Source organism: Episyrphus balteatus, chromosome 4 (genome assembly GCF_945859705.1).
Source record: "Episyrphus balteatus chromosome 4, idEpiBalt1.1, whole genome shotgun sequence".
NCBI classification, from domain to species: domain Eukaryota; kingdom Metazoa; phylum Arthropoda; class Insecta; order Diptera; family Syrphidae; genus Episyrphus; species Episyrphus balteatus.
This window is the reverse complement of record NC_079137.1, coordinates 3,977,176-3,995,154: the sequence shown is the minus strand read 5'-3', so window position 1 is coordinate 3,995,154 and position 17,979 is coordinate 3,977,176. Positions and strand designations below refer to the sequence as shown.

General features: G+C 31.5%; 1 protein-coding gene across 5 annotated transcripts in view; it reads left to right on the top strand.

The window, feature by feature from the left end:
- LOC129920227 (cadherin-87A) overlaps window positions 1-17,979 on the top strand; it is a 115,204-nt gene that overhangs the window by 84,023 nt on the left and 13,202 nt on the right. For 3 of the 5 annotated variants that reach the window (XM_056001486.1, XM_056001482.1, XM_056001483.1), the window contains exons 3-8: window positions 15,801-16,218; window positions 16,275-16,420; window positions 16,483-16,597; window positions 17,288-17,480; window positions 17,558-17,670; window positions 17,765-17,959. In XM_056001486.1, the coding sequence (XP_055857461.1) occupies window positions 15,811-16,218; window positions 16,275-16,420; window positions 16,483-16,597; window positions 17,288-17,480; window positions 17,558-17,670; window positions 17,765-17,959 (1,170 nt within the window). In that variant the 5' untranslated portion in view covers window positions 15,801-15,810. Of the gene's footprint in view, window positions 1-1,559; window positions 1,579-13,788; window positions 13,896-14,017; window positions 14,220-15,800; window positions 16,219-16,274; window positions 16,421-16,482; window positions 16,598-17,287; window positions 17,481-17,557; window positions 17,671-17,764; window positions 17,960-17,979 lie in introns of those variants that run through there. The other 2 variants (XM_056001484.1, XM_056001485.1) reach the window with 2 other exon arrangements.

Sequence of the window (17,979 nt, the reverse complement as noted above, 5' to 3'; positions counted from 1 at the left end):
GAGACTTGGGTGACCTGTCTAGGCAAATTTTCCAAAGCATGTCTTAATCCACTATGGAGGTCAAAAGTCAAATACATCCAATCAGAAAGACATTGTTTCGTCTTAAAAAAAAGTTAAGGTAACAATCAGACATGACATAAGGCATGAAATGCCATAAAAGTTGGTCTCTCAAATCTACCTGTTTGTATGTATAAATGTCTGTCTGCCTGACTTAGTTTAAGTTGTAGCCCAAAAAACTAAAGTGAATTGGTGAAATGAAGGAAATCGTTTATTTTTTCGGACCAAAATTAACGAAACTTGCCATATCACCAATATGAAAAAGATTGTTTTAACGTAATAATTCCTCAATGTTAAAATATGTATAAAAAAATTGGTTAAACAAAAAATTTTGTCTTGAAAAATCAGTTTTCTTTCGGGATCGGGTCAAAATTCTGGCTTCAAAATTCTGCTTTTCAAAATTCTGCTTTTTCAGCGAAAATTCTGTTTTTCAAAATTCTCCTTTTTTTCTATTCTGTTTTTCAGAATTCTGCTTTTTAAAATTCTGCTTTTCAAAATTCTGCCAGCATTATATTTGAACAAAAAAATTCTGCTAATTCTGTTTTTTTTTTTATATAGCATATGCGCTGGCTAAAGAAAAATACACCTCATTAATATAATTCAACATTGGTACTTTCCTAAATTTTTTTATTTAAGTGTCGCAAACATTTTTTGAAATGCATATACTGACTTTCTTTCAAATAAAATATGTATACTAATTGGAACCGATGTTGTATATTCCTTTTCTTATTCAAATTTTTGAAAATTCATCTTTATTTGATAAATTAATAAATTTTTAGTTATTTTCGGAAGTGTTTAATATTAAAAACATTTACGTAATATTTTCAAATTTATACATTTATAAAACAAAAATTAATTCGCATTTCAAAAATGACAAATTATGTAGGTTAGTAATCAAATAAGCAGATAATTTTTCAAAAAGATGATTTTACAGAATTCTGCAAAAAATTAAAAAAGGGTTTGGAAAATGTTAAAAAGCGCGCGCTTTTTAACATTTTCCAAACCCTTTTTTAATTTTTTGCAGAATTTTGAAAAGCAGAATTATGAAAAGCAGAATTTTGAAAAACAGAATTTTGAAAAACAGAATTTTGAAAAGCAGAATTTTGAAAGCAGAATTTTGTAAAGCAGAATTTTGAAAGCAGAATTTTGACAAAAGAATTTTGACCCCGGCAGAATTTTGACCCCAACCCTTTTCTTTCACCAATAAATTTTTTTGAAACTTTGTTCCTATGTGTCAACAATATTCTTCCATGCTCCATGGTCTCCATTTCAAAACGAACTGTGTTCTTAAAGCAATTAAACTTTTTTGCTAGGTCCTTATAAAATATTCTTAAGCGTAAGAGAGTGTGAACTATATATGTAAGACCAAAAAAACGAAGTTTATCTATTTTAGTTCCGATACAGAAATACAAATGTTATTATGTAATTTTTGTATTTTGTAATTTTGACAGCAAAATAGTGTTTTTGAGTTTCACCGTAGTCCACTAAAGAACGTTTGCGCTATCACAAAAATTAGTAAAAGTAAGTAAATGAAAGAAACAAATGTTTTGGAAATAATTCCATTTAAAAATGCAAAAATGAAGGCGAAAAAAATCGTCACAAAAACAATAACTTCCAGCATCTAAACCAAAAAAAAAAAAAAACAAACAAATCTGAAAACTGTTGATCATACAAACTACAAACATATGCGACGAATCTCGTAAAAGCATTTTTCCCTTAAAAAAAAAAAAAAACAACTAAACACTTCTTTTGTTGGATGTAGGACACATAAAAAAAACCCATTTAACGAAATGAGCACATTTTAAGTGTCGGAACATAAAACGCGAAAACCCAAAACCAACAAAGCGCCAGATGTAAACGAATAAAAGAATGCCACTTGCCACATGCCATGTATGTGCAATCAGAATAACTATTTTCCACCACACCGCACCCGCACCCGCACCACCACCGTGCCCGTATGCCACATAACGTGGTTTAGGGAAATAGTCACAAATAAAATTGGGGTTTAACTCCCCACAAAAAAAAAAAAAAAAATGAAACAAAAACTTAAAAAAAACAAATTTGATATCACCTCAATCAAATGTTTTTTTTTTTGTTTTAATTTTTTTTTGTCCGGATTTTGTGTATTTCCTGACGTATGCAGTTGTGCACGATAAATTTAACAATTTGTTAACTCCTCTGCGTGTCACAAGCAGATTCATCGGAGATTTAGACGAGTTCATGTCGATGTGGTGTGTCCAATGTCCATGTTCCAGGTATACGACGAAAAATAAAAAAATAAAAAATTTGTGATAATTAAAATGAACGCGCAACATTGCACCAAAAGGGTAAATTATTTTCCAATATACTACCACGTAGTATGTAGATGGGTAGTACATTTTGGTATAGTTGCTTTTTCCGCCATGAAATTCACATCAGATTTTCTGGACCAACAAAATCCACGACGACGACGGACGGACATGCAATTTTATATATATAGACACAAACCCTCTTCCTGTTCCTGTTTGTTTTATTTTGTTGTATTTTATGTCGACAAATTGAAACATAACAAAACGTATCGTACATATCTTTTTTTTTTGTTGTGTGACAAATAATTGATTTCTGGATCAGATCCAATTCCTGAATTTTGTGTACAATTTATGTCACTGCATCAGAGACAATTAATCCCAGTCTCATAACATAGTCGCACGGAGCTAGGTATTGGCAAATGTTTTTTTTGCAATTTGACGTGTTTTTGTCAATGTCATCATACGCATCACAAAATTTTCATAAATTTCAATTTGTCTTTAATTTATTATTTACACTTTCAATCATTTTTTTTTATATAGTTTGTATTGGCTTTGAAACAATTTGATGTGGTGTAATCAGGGTCTAAACGGTGTGAAAACTGTAGGAACGGTGTTCTAACTAGTTTTCGTTAAGTTATTTTTTTTTTTTTTTCAAAAGGTGAAAAATTGTCTTTATGGCATGATTTCGTTATAATTTCTTTTTCGGGCCTTACAAGCTTTACCAGCTATTCCTGCTACAGTACTTAGATAGTTTTCTCCAATTACAAACACTAAGTTGGTTGAAGTGACTCTAGAGCTAAGGCTGTTATTGCGATAGCTGCTTTCAATCACTCTGCTCTTTCACTGAGCAGAGAACAGTTGCTATTGCTCTTCAATATCGCTGCTCACTATTCTCAGTCTTACAGAAATCCAACCCAATCAAATTTGGTGTGTTCTTTTTTTTTCCTATACAATGATGAACATGACAAGTGAATAGGAAGAACAGTAAAAATGTTCTATGGTCTTAAAAATTTCAATGCTTATAAGTATAACTGCTCTCTGTTCTTTGTAACTTCACTGCTCTTTTTTAGAAAATGTTCTTGGCTCTTTTATATTTTATATTTTCAACCATTTTTCAAATCAAGAAGAAATTTAGCTTATGGCGTTAACTTTCACTTAAAGCGTGATTAAATAGCAGCTATTAGTAGCTTGTCTTTTTATATGTATAATGCTCACTGCTATCACTGCTCTTTAAAAATCGCTCTTTAGCACACCCCTAGGTGACTCCTGACTGATATAAGAACAATCCAACACTTTACAGCACATCATCATGAGACAACTCATCATGGTTAGCCCACCATAAGAAAAGTCCTAACAATGTTCTTTTAAAACAAAATCATTTTTAGTTAATTTAAGAAGGGATACTTTTTGATGGTTGTTCATATTTTTTTTTAGTTGTTTCTCTTGATAAAATTTTCTCTTTGATGGCTTTTCCATGATGACTTGTCCCTTGATTAGTTTTGCAGTGATTTATTGTATCGAGTTAAATTCAATTATTTGGCTTAATATTACCTAAAATATAAATTTTTTCATGTTTTTTTTTTTTTAACAGGGCAAAATTCATATTTTAAAATTTTTACTTCATTAAGATTGGAAAATTCAACTAAAAGTTTTTTGTTTCACAAAAACAAAGAGGAAATTGTGGCTTTCATTTAAAAAAAAATTTAAATGAACTTTTTCCAACTGAATATTTAATTTCAATAGATTTTTTTTTCTCAATTAACTGTGTCGACAAAAACAAAAATCCTGTCTTTTCCTTATTCTTTTATATCCATGCGCTCTAATTAGCGCCTGAAAATCCAGGTTTCATTAAAAAGACCACCGCTGGGCTTAGTTAAAATTATATTAATTGCCTAATTATTATCACACGAAAACTTCACTTCTACAACGAGCTCTCATTAAGTGTATTTTAAATCTTTTTGCTCTGTGAATTTTATATTTTTTTTTTTTTCTTCTTCAACAAAAAAGTTGAAATATTGATTCAAGATCAAATGAATGCGCGTAAATCAAATGAAGTGACTTAATTTAAATTATTTACTTAGCACAAATGAAATATCTGTAGTCACTATCAAAGGCTTCTTCTTCTTTTTATATTAATGAAGATAATTATACCAAACTTACAAAAACAACAACAACAACAAATAAACAAGAAAACACAGTTTTTCCCACGAAATGTCTGATACAGCGCTTTAAGCAAAATCACAAATAACAAATAATTCATCACAGTAACCCCCAAGAAAAAGTACGCCCGCTTACCGCAAAACTTTGTCTCATGAAAAAAAAAAAAAAAAAAACGAAAAATTATATCAAGCTTCATTGCCAATGAGAGTCTCTTTCTCTCGTTTAATTGGCTTACGGGTATCATCTTACCAACCCAACTTATGTGACTTTCATCCATAAACACCCGTTGGTATAGATCCCATGCTGCCTTAACCCAAGGGTATTTAAGGATAACGAAACACAATTACACAATTCATTCCCACAGTAAAAATGGTGGGAGAGATGGAGGGAAGGATATTCTGAGGGTTGGGAGGAGTAATACCGGCAGCAATGGGATGTTGAATAGAGGTTGTAGCATAACACAACACAGAAGTCAAAAGCAAAAACAAACCAACCTAAATTTTCCCGATTGAGAGGTGGAAATTAAAACGAGGCGGAAAATTCAAACCCGATCTAGATAGTGGGACAGGTTGAATAGTAAAATTGGAATAAATATTACTTGTGTATTTTGAGTTTAACAAATAAGGTATATTTGTTCCATTATAGCTTCTAAACTGCTTACCGTAATTTGAAAAATGAAGTATCATTGGAGTCGTCTTGCTTGTCTGCTAGTTATAGGCTACATGAATAATTGGCTTATTTTAAAATTAAAAATTTTGTTTATATTTTATTTCGGTTTTTGAAATTATTAGCTGTTTTCGTGGTTTTTGCTTTTACGTTTTATTTTATTCTTATGTCCGTCAAGTTAGCATTACCATTTTCGAATTTCGAAAATCTAATGATGCAGTTAATTGTCGTGAATTTGTCGTAAATTTGTCGTGAAAGAAAAAAATTTGTCGCGCGCGTTTTTTTAAAAATAACCCCTGGTAGTGCCAACTTGACAGTCAAGTTAGCACTACCACCCCTCAAAATGTCTCAAAACGAATTTTAAGACGAAAACTGAGTATGCAATAAATTTTGGAAATTAGGCCCCCTAAACTGAATTTCATACAAAGGGAATTTTTTTTTTTTTCAAAATGCCTAATTGCTATAAATTTTTCCATAATCTACTGTGCCTCGATGATTTTTAATAGATTATGCAAAATAAAAATTTTTCCCACCCTTATTTTGGAAATAATGCTCAATTAAGTGAATTACCCAAACCTAGCACTTCCATATGAAAAATTAAATACCAAAACTTAGCACTACCATATGAAATTTTTTTTTATAGGACTTTTTGATAAAAATTTGTTATAAACAATTGTCGTAAAACGTCTACTATCAAATTCAGCCATAAAAAAATTTGTCGCGTCCTTACTTTAGCAACCAGACCCCCTTAACTGAGGCAACTAAAATCAGAAAATTTTTTTTTAATATTTTATTTTTTTTCTTTATTAATGCTTATTTCCTATAAATTTTGCTATAATTTATAGTAACTCGACGACTTTCAACAAATTATACCAAAAAATAATTTGTCGCGCCCTTATTTTGGAAGAAACACCCAAAAAGGTGAATTTTTTTTATACGTTTAAAATTTATTTTTTTCCGAAAATTAAAAAAGTTATTTTACTGGAAAATTTTGAATGTGATCTTTTAAAGGAACTATTTTCTAATCAGAATCAACAAACATTTTGAAAATAGATGGTTTAACTCGAGAGAAAAAAAATTTTATGTAAAAGTTAAAAAATTCCCATACAAATTTGTATGTGGAAAGTATGAACCTAGAGGCATGGGTTAATGACCTCCAAAAAATTTTTTTTTGCTAAATTCCCCTTATTTAGGTCCTAAACTTTAGATCTGGGGGTTGTCTCCCCCGAAAACATCACTTTGGGAAATAACGGACACCCTGATCATCATACATCATCATCAGAGTTGGGGAGTAATCATTACATTTGTAATTAATTACTAATTAATTACAATGCAATTACTCCACTAGTAATTACATTGTAATCGAATTACTTTCCCATTAAAAAGGAAATGTAATTCGAAATGCAATTACAATTAAATTACCGTGTAATTTTATTGTAATTAAAAAGATGAAATTACAAAGGTAATTACATTGTAATTAAAATTGTAATTTTAAAGTAATTATATTTTAAAAACAAAATAAAACCAAAATCTAAACCTTTAAGATTTCAAAGAACTATGCCACATGCCACATGTAAAGGGTGGACCTACAGGGGTAGGAGTTGTACCCAAATGTAGGTTAGAGTCCCCTTTGTGCATCAAAAATTTTGTATTCATTTTTTTTTTTCAAAATTCCGTTGTAAGTTGGGGGCGCGAAAAAGCTTCTGGGAGCTGAACGCTTTGACCTAGAGACATGGGGGTGGTGCCATATGAAAGGTTATATTCTCAGCTACCCGATAGTGGTATAATTCGGTTTTTGGATTTTTTTTTCAAAATTCCGAGAAAATTGCGTTTGAAAGTTGGGGTAAAATATTTTTTTTCGAAAAATCCCCGAACCTTTGAACGCTCCTCGAAGCTAAACCGCTTGAGAGCAATTTTTGGGAGTGATACCAAATGATGGCTTGTGTCATAGGCCTACGCTTTGCACATTGTCAGATTTTTAAAAAATCATCTTCCATGTTAAACCGCCACATCATGCCTATTTTTTCAGAATCGGGCTTAACTTTTTTTTTTACCTTTAAGTTCTCCCGGTTTGAGAACGCGTGGACCTACAGGGATGGGAGTTGTACCCAAATGTAGTTTAGAGTCCCCGCTACCTTTGGGCATCATTTTATTCAAAATTCCGAGATATAGCCGTATGTGGCAAGTAGCATGTTGCAAGTAGCATGTGGCAAGTTTCATGTGGCAAGTTGCATGTGGCAAGTTGCATGTGGCAAGTGGCATGTGGCAAGTTGCAAAGCCATTGTTCCTGAAGTACAACACAATACTTCAATCTTCGCTCCCATTGAAAGGCTTTTTTCATTTGTGGACATAATAAATGCGACGCGGTGAAATAAGTTATCGGACACAAACTTTGAAATGTTTGTTTTGCTTAAAGAAATAATGAATTACCAGTAATTTTATTGTAACTTTTCGTGTAAAATGATAATAGCTGTGTTTTATTATTCTCGTGATCCAGATCAAATCATATTGTTTTCATTTCCCTAACAAGAAAAGTTATAATTGTAAAGCTTACAAATAAAATGATCTGATCTGGATCACGGGAATAATAAAACACAGCTAATATTTATTAATTTATTGAATGATTTTGTTTCGTTTGAATAAAATAAAATGTTTAATTTAATTTAGAAATTAATTTCAGAGTTTCAATTACAATATAATTACTTTCAAATTCCAAAATATTTAATTACAATGCAATTACTTTTGTAATTTCATAATGTAATTACAATAAAATTACACGGTAATTTATTTGTAATTGCATTTCGAATTACATTTCCATTGTAATGGGAAAGTAATTCGATTACAATGCAATTACCCTGTAATTACATATAATGTAATTAATGATTCGATTACCCAACTCTGATCATCATACACCATCAATTATACTGAACTCACCAGTATCCATATTCACACATTTTTAAGCTTTTCGGAAAACAGTTTTTCTTCTTCAAATATTTACAATTTTTAGAACAATCTTAGCCTACTGTGAAACCTACTACGTCTCTCATGGGAATCCCCTCATATTTTGTTGTCTGTTGTTTCTAAATCGAATCGACAGGCGTCGGCCAGAAAGTCGTTATGGCAAAGTTGATAGTAGGATTATAGGCATATCAAAAGGAATTATGATCGTACTTTTATTTTATTTATATACTTTTACTTTACTTACAACTATAGTATCCGTAACGTATACCTCTATACGTCTCGTATCTCTATATAAATTCACAATTGAGTACACAGCTTAAACGTAGCATTAAATAATATTCCGTATTATTATTTTTTGTTTTTTGTTTTTTTTTTTTTTCGTTGTTCATCGTCTCATTTTGCTTTTTTGGGTTTTACTTTCTTTCTTTATTACGTTGAGAAAAAAAAAACAACTATTATACTTTATACGGGTGTATAAAGATGGACGGATGGACGGCAAGAAAGAGGTTATATGAGGCAGCGCTAAGAACCCAGAGAGAGAGACAGTATAAATATATCGTAAGCCCAAAAAGCTGTAACGAACGACAACGTCTTTTTGCTCATTTAGATGATTTATTTGAGTCGTTAAGGACGACCAAAAGAAGAAGAATACGACGAAACAAAATGGGGGCTTTTCCTAATTCAGTAATGAAATTTACGAACTTCTTGAACCTTTCTAAGTTAAGTTTTTCCCTTTATCTCCCATTTTTTTTTTTTTTTGTTTTGGTTTTGTTGTTTTTTTCTCTTTAGCAGTTTGTTCTTTCCTTACGGATGGTTTCAGGTCTTCTTCACTTTTATTTTTTTTTTTTTTTACTTGTTCCCTTCTAATGGCAATTTTTCATTTTTGTTTGTTAACAAAACTTTTTGCCTTTCATCTCTTCCTTGATCCCTTTAATTTTTGTTTTTTTTTTTTTGAACATAAGATATAGGTACTTTTTTAAGGGTATGGTTTTGGTGATGGACAATAAATGGTATTTTTGATTTGTACAAAATTTTCTAATTTTCTATAAATTTTTTTTTTTTGTAACTTTTGTAAAGTTTCTCGATACAATATGTTTGTTTTTGACTTATGAAACTTTAGGTTAAAGAAGGCATAAGGTTAGATAGTTAGATGTTGAAACTTGTATTGGACATGGTTTAAAGATCGTAAAAAACAAACTGTTTTTTTCGGGTGAAAAGTACGCGTGGGATTGACCAGTTCATGCGAAACAATGTTTTCAATAGGAATTTCCATCTGTCCTGGAATAAAAAAAAGAACAAAGGTCACTTTTGCCATTGGCTTCTTCTTGGACTAATAAGGCAATAAGGTAGCAAAGTTCTCTGAAGCAACTAAAGTGTTTCTTTATAAAACGTCTTGTTCCTGGTTCGGAAGAAATTCTCTAAGATATATTTTTGAAAAGAGAGAGATATGTTGTCCAAAGGCCACCAATTTATTAAAAAAGTAATAGGTTCAACGATGAGATGGTTGAGTCATGTGCAAAGAGGAAACTGCCTGGGGGTTGACTTGGATTAGAAAAGAGCTGGTTGGGAATAGAACTGGCTAGGAATAAAGCTGGCAAGGGTAAACCTGCATGGGAAAATACCTGGTTACAAATGCAACTGACTGAGGACAGAGCTAGATGAGTGTAAAGCTGGCTGGAAAAGAGCTGGTTAGCGGTGCAGCTGGCTGAACATTAGGCTTGGAAATAAATCTGGCTGGGAAAAGAGCTGGCTGAGAATAAAATCAATCGGGGATAATTGTCTAGAGATAAGGCTGTTGTCAGGTGGAGTTCGTTGTAAAAAAAAAACTGGCTGGGGATAGAGATGGCTGAAATTGAGCTGGTTGATGATTATACTAGACCAAATCAGAGTCTTTAGGGAAAAGAATTGTATCAAGATGGAGCTGGTCGTAAGACAGAAGAATATGATTAGGGATAAAGCAGGCTGAGAATAGAGCTTGTTAAAGATGCAGCTGGCTGATGAGAAAATTGGCTTGAGATAAAGTAGGCTTGGGATACAGTTAGACTGCGTTGGCTGGCTGAGCATAAAACTGGATGGCGATTAATTATTAATCTGGACTGCCTTGGAAAGAGTTGTCTGAGAATAAAGTTGGCTAGGGTAAGTGAAGGTTGAGAGTTTAACTAATGCTGGATAGAGCTGGTTTGGGAAAAAGATGGCTGGGAATTAAAACTACCTTACTTTTGCAGCGCTATAGTTATTATCTATTCGTAGTCGATTCGTGAAAAGAAAGCCTAAATCACTAGGCCCTAGTTCTGAAAAGACTATTTAGTCACTAAATTGATTTTTTATAATCACTTTCAAGTCTTTCTACAAAACCAATCCAATGTTTCCCAAAAACTCATGAACTCCTTTCAAGAATGCTGAAATTTTCAAAAACAATGACACTGACCCTGAGGAAACCCTAAGTCTTAACAAAGAAGTTTCGAAAAGTGGTGTATCTACTATAAAAAAATCCGACTTGTAAAACCCAAAATTTTATAAAAATTAAATAAAAAAAAGAGATTCTACAAAAATTCTGTGGGTCTCACGAACGGGTCACAGACTTCCGGTAAGTCACCTAAAGAACTGCACCATAAAAACACTTTTAATTAGGGGAAAAAAATGTACCTAACTTAAAATAAGTATCTGGAACCAAAAGTTTTTAATAAATAAATCAATTTTCTTCAAAAAACTCGAAGTTTCTCCCCTCATTCCGTTTTGACAGCATCGTATCGGGAAAAAAAGTCAACAAGCTGGTTAGCACTAGCAGTTCCTCAGACAGTGCTGAGTCAAATAGTTTTTTGGTTGCAATAAGTTTAGCTGGCCGATTACGGCTGTTGTATTTGTGAATTATTCGAAATTTTGGTATTCATATCAGCTTTTTTTTTCAAAACTTCGAACTTTTCAAACTGTATTGAATATCTAATACAATAACACCGCTCTTATAGAATATCAAAAAAGTATCAGTTTTGTTTATCCGGATAGTTCTGAATATCCAAATATTTTTAAAAATTTGTATATTCTTATTATCCACACTTTTTCCAGCTTTTGGTTATTTCCCAGATACCTGAATAATAAAATATTATTTCGAAAATCTGGATAAGTATATCGAGTATTCCCGCAGCTCTCCGAAGAGTTTCGGATATTATCCGAATAGTTTTGAATACCCAATTTTATCCGGATAGTTTTAAATACCTTAAAGAAATATATACGTTTTGTAAGTCCGTATAGTATCCGTTATTTCATTTGCATATTAAATTAACTGCATGTACTACCTATTTCTAATATTATATCAATCATCAAGATAGTTTTTGGATAACTGGATAATCCGGATATTAAAAATTTCCGTGAATTTCGAATATTGGAAAAATTTCGGAAATTTGAATATTGTTATATCAAGTATCCATTGTATCTGAATATCTTTGGATTTATCCGGATATTTTTGAGTACCTAAATAGTTTTTAATGTTTAGATATTCTAAAATATCCGATAACTGGATAACATCGGATATTAAGTTCTTACTAGATAACTTTGCATATTCGGATATTTTCCAGTACTTGCATACTAACCAGATTAGTTTCAGATATCTGGATAATTTGGATAGTTTAAAATACCAGCTTAGTTTCTTATCCTTTGCTTAAGGTAAAAAAAAATTCGTTTTTCATTCAAACAAAAGCAAAAACATGCAACCCATTCGTGTGGATTATGATTTAGAACGCGAAAGGTTTGACTTTGAGTTGTTTTCAACCTTTTTTTCATTTTTTATTTTTATTTTTTTTAATATTTTCAACACGCCTTAGCATAGATTACGCAAAAGTTAGACCAAAAAGCCCACGCGTGGTATTGTCGATTATATTCATTAACGCGGTACATCCATGCTAAACGAACCATGTTATGAATACGTAAAAAGCATTTAGTTTTGGCATATTCCGTTTGTAATAAAAATAAAGCTTATGGATGGGGCTGATATATGGTATTAGCGGTCTGTGGTTCCTACGGGCTTTAGATATGGTTTAGGTTTGAGCGTTAGACACAACACAAAACGATGAGGGAATAACATATGTTTTGAAGGCTTTTCCACACAATATTTCAACTCATCCTTCCTCCTGTTTCCTGTTTCGACCCCCAACCAACTAAAAAGGCCACATGGGAGTGATAATTTGATGTGTAAAAGGGTTAAAACTTTTCATCCCATCGCTAAACATATGCTGTTTATAACGTATGTCTATATAAAGGATGAGACAACGATTGATGCTCTGTCTATCTGTCTCTCCCCCAGCGCGCAGAGTCTGCTGCTGACAAACGTATGTAATAGGAGCTTAAATGCAAATTAGCAGCTGGTAAAATGAAAACGGATGTAGGCCGTTTGGTTTTTGTACCTGGAAAGTATCACCTTACTGAGTTGTAGGTCGGGAACCTGGGTGAGGAGTTGGTTTTAATTAATTTCAATGCAATTTGAAATAAAATTGAAATTGCTAGCTGGCTGGCTGGATGTTCGCGTACTTTTTTTTTTGTTTGCTGTTTTTTTTTTTATTCTTTCAACTTTCATTATATTCATCTTGGTGCTAAAGCTAATGCTCGCTGTCCGGAAGGTGCTAAGAGGAAACTCCAACCATTTTTTTTTTTTTTTTTTTCATTCTTTGTTTTAACAAAAAAGAAAGGAAAAAAACAAGGGCGTTCTTCTAACAAGAATTAACTTCCTTGAAAAGTTAGAGAAAAGTTCACGCCATAAAGACGGCGAGAGCATATAACAAAGAATAACGAATGGATGTATAATGAGAGTATCCTTAGTAAAAGGGCGGTTATAAGTTAGTTGGGATGGCCTTGTTTCAATTTCATGGTTACCAACTCAAATCAAAGTTAACATATTTTTATCGTTAATTTTAATGTACCTAAAATTTCTGAAAGTAGTGAAACGAGTAGAAATTGGAACATTTGGGTACAAAAAACTGAGATTAGTTTCGTTCAAGCCCCAATCGGGTGGTAGTTTTGTATACAATTTCTTCATTTTATTGAGTATTGAGTTTAAATCTTTAAAAAAATTTTCTCATAAAATTTTTAACTAATGTTCATCGCGTAGTTCTTTTTGAAACAAATTTTATCAACGAAAAAAAAATATTTCTATTAGGGTAGTTCAAACAATTTTTTTTAGCGTTTTTGAAAAAAAAAAAAAATAATAATGTTTTAGTGCACACAAATTTTGTAAATTGCATTTTTTGGTATAGTTATATAAAATTTAAATCAAATTGAATAAATAAATTTTGGTTGAATTCCAAGAGTAAATGTCAGATATACATTTTTTTGATCGAAAATACTCAATTTTACATTATGTATTTTTAAAAACAAGTTTTACAAACTTTCTATGTAAGGAAAATACAATTTTTTTCCAATTACCTACAAATTTTTTTTTTTCACCACCCTAATGACAAATATTTTTTCCTCTATAATTTAGTTTGGTTCTTTCGAACTTTTACAAGCAAATGTAGAGGATAACATTTTTGTAAACCACCCTAATACAAAATATTTCAATTTAAACTCATTACCTCAAAAAACACGATTTAAAAATAATTTCGGTGTCATTAAAATTAAATTTTTTCGAAAATTGAGAAAAGAAGCAATTTTTTCAGAATTTTTTTTTAACACGCATTTTTGGCCATAACCTTTTAAATAGTACAACCAAAAATAAATAAAAAATGTTGCCTCTGGATTTTAATAAAACGAATCGATTGCCATTCCATTTTTACAGTAAGTCAAATTTAATTTGTTACTATTTTTTGCGTTTTTGGCCAAAACTAAGACGAATAAAAAAAAAAAAACAAAAAATGTCATTTTGATTAAGCGAAGCGACTGCCGTATTTTTTTTTTAGGAAAATCAATTGGGACGAATGTCCAAATTTTTGTTGGTATTTTTTTGCGTTTGTGGCAATAACTTTTTGGCTTAGGCAAACAAAGAAAAAATCTACGAAGTGATTGTCCTTAAAGTTTTCAAAATCTGACGAGTTTTGCGACTTTGGTGACTGTGCAAACTTCAGAACACAAATTTTCATTGATTTTTTTGTATGGTTTGAGGTATGTATGTTGTATTTATGTGAAAAAAAGTATTGTGACAGATGAGTTTATTTTTTTTTTAATGAAAATGTTTCTTTTGTTATGAAAGCAAATAATCCATAATAGGATCTTGACTGAAAAGGTATTTTTTTTAAGAGAAGATAAAATCCCCTAGGATTCGTTTGATTCTTAGTTTCCATGAGAAAGAAAACCTAGTTGATTTATTCACAGCTCCTAAAAAAAAACCATTTCACCTTATATAATAAAGTTTTTTTCCTATCCTATGCTTTCTTTCCTTATTTTTTACAACAGTCTAGCCTTTTCATTTTACTTAGCACCCGAAAAACAATTTATAGATTATTTTTACTCCTGATTACCTTGCGATGGCAAAATTTTAAATAAAAATCCTTTAACGTTACACTTAAAAAAAAACACCCTTTTACCTTAAACATTTGTATGAACCTCTAAAGTTCATTTTTTTAAGACACATTTTTACTACTTTTTTGTACAAATCCTTGATTTAATTTTCTCCATTTTTTTTTAATTTTAATTTTGAATATATTGGCAACCATGGATCTTGGTGGTCTATCGTTAAGTTTCTTAGATAATTAAGTTTTAAGTTTGCCATTAAATAAAAAAAAAAACGAAAATGAAAGAAAAACTGCTGTTACTGCTGCAGCAGAAGCAGCAGGTGTTGAATAAATTGACTTTTCTCTGAGCAAAAAAAAAAAATTAAAAAAAAAATAAAGAAAAAAAAACATTCAAAGGACGCGCAAACACTCTACAAAAGGGTTCAATGGTTCTTGTTTTTTTTTTTTTCTAAAATTCAAAATGAGAGTGCATTTTCCGGAAATACTTTTGTTTTAATTTGTTTTTCGTTTTTTTTTTTAAACACTTTTTCAAACTCAAACAAAAAACGAAAAAAGGAAGAAGAGAGAAGATAACAAATGAGTGCGAATAGATAATTAGATTGAGCAGCAGGTTTTTTTTTTTTTTTTTTTTAATAATTTTGACTTTGTCGTGCTTTAGTGCGTCAAGTCGTCGTCATTCCTTTTTTTCTACTCTTAACTTTGTAGGAATTTAAAAAAAATAATAAATTAATATCCAAGGACTTGTTTTCTATTTGGAAGAGGTAAAAAATATAAAATATCCTTTAAACTCTTTTTACTACTAAGAAAAATAAACAAAAACTTCACATTTCAATGAACACCCAAGCTAATTAGAATGAAAACAAAAAAATTGTTTATATTTTTTTTTATTTCTGCTGAAATTAACAACAAGTACAAAAATTTTTAATATTTATCAGAAAGTATATACCTAAATGAGCTTTTAGGGATTTAGTTTGAAATCCATTAGTTGGCAAGGGTTGAGATTAAAATTTTGAATAAACACCAACAATGAGTTTAGGTTGGGAATATCTTTTAAGCAGATATAAAATGCATTCACACTGGTGTAAATTTTGGTTAGTTAAATCAAGGAAAATTTTATTTTAGGGATTTAAGAGATTGACTAAATTACTTCCATTCTATTTTTTTCATAGCCTTAAACTTGTCTAATTTTTCCCTTCTTACGAACTCACTAACAATTTTTTTTTTCTTCTAGATCCATCGCCATGTTAAAAACTACACATCTCCTGCCGCTTTTACTGCTGGCTTTGGCGCATATAACAAAATGTGATACAAATCTCCCTCCAGTGTTCACACAAGTGATGAATAATATTGTTTTATCGGAGAATAAAACAGTTGGTTCTGTAGTTTATCGACTAGAAGGTTATGATCCTGAAGGAAGTAATGTTACTTTTGGTTCCATTGGTTCGGATCATTTTAAAGTTGATCCAGAATCGGGAAATATCACATTGATAAAACCATTGGATAGAGAAGAGAAGGCAACTTTAACATTTCTGGTAACAATTCGCGATCGGGTAAATCCGGATGGTGAATCGGATCAGGATAATGTTGTTCAAGTGCCAATAACTGTGATTGTATTAGATGAAAATGATAATCCACCAGAGTTTCAAAATGTAAGATGAAAATATTTTATTTGAACTTTCCTTCATGAAAAAATTTATATATTTAGGTGCCCTATGAAGCTGATGTGGAAGAAGATGCACCTATTGGTTTAACAATATTTGATAAAATTTTAGTAAAAGATAAGGATACTGTTGGTGATGATTTGGTAATATCTTGTGTTCCACAAGATCAAAGTCCTGAGGCGTGCTCAAAGTAAGTTTTTTTTTTTGTTTGATAATTTTGTAACTTTTTCTTAACTTTGTTGTCGTTTTCAGATTCCGTCTTGAGATTATACAAAGTAAACAAGATATTCTGCAAGCTGCTGTGGTGCTTAATGATTCATTAAATTACAATCAACGAATGATTTATCATTTCCAGATTGAAGCTACGGTAAGGTTCAATTGATATCCTTATCTAAATCCTAAATAAACAAAACCGTAGACTTTACACAAAATATTTATTGACCTTACCTAAAACCTAACCTAAAACCTAACCTAACCTAACCTAACCTAACCTAACCTAACCTAACCTAACCTAACCTAACCTAACCTAACCTAACCTAACCTAACCTAACCTAACCTAACCTAACCTAACCTAACCTAACCTAACCTAACCTAACCTAACCTAACCTAACCTAACCTAACCTAACCTAACCTAACCTAACCTAACCTAACCTAACCTAACCTAACCTAACCTAACCTAACCTAACCTAACCTAACCTAACCTAACCTAACCTAACCTAACCTAACCTAACCTAACCTAACCTAACCTAACCTAACCTAACCTAACCTAACCTAACCTAACCTAACCTAACCTAACATAACCTAACCTAACCTAACCTAACCTAACCTAACCTAACCTAACCTAACCTAACCTAACCTAACCTAACCTAACCTAACCTAACCTAACCTAACCTAACCTAACCTAACCTAACCTACCTTACATCAACCTACATTAAATCACCTAATCTTGAAATCTTAAACTATGCCTTTTCTTTTATAATACAAAAAGCCAACAGTCTTATACAAGTCTTATAGAAACCCTTTAAAACTTTAAAAAACTTGATATTTTTTTCCCTAGGATGGAGTCCATGTTGCCCATACCAATTTTGAAGTACGTGTTAAGGATATACAAGATAAGCCTCCAGTCTTCCAAGGTTCTTTATCGACAGTTATCGATGAAGACAGTCCTATTGGGACATTAGTTTTGAAAATTCAAGCACGTGATGGTGATACCGGAGAGCCCAGAAAGATTGTTTATGATCTCTTGACAAGTAATTAAATAGAATAAAAGATTACATCCTTTGACAAACCTATAAAATATATCCCTTCTTTCTCTCTCTCTCTTTAGATCCAATGGACTATTTTCTTTTGGATGAACGAACCGGAGAATTAAGAACCGCAAAACCCCTAGATCGAGAAGCTCTTAACGATAGCACTGGACTTATATCTTTGTTGATTAGGGTACAAGAGAATACATAATTAAAAACTTTCTTCATCTTGGAAGGAAACCATTTTAATAATCGCATAATTTTTTTTTTTTTTATAATCCTTTTAGGCACGAGAACTAATCGACGGAGTCCCTGGAAATGATAATCTCACTATGGCAACGGCACAAGCAACTGTTACAATTCGCGATGTTAATGATTCACCACCAATGTTTAATAAAAAAGAATATGAAGTATCCTTGTTGGAAAATACTGCTCCAGGAACACCTTTGGCATTGGACATGAATGTAACCGACCGAGATGTGGTAAGTATTTGCATAATTAG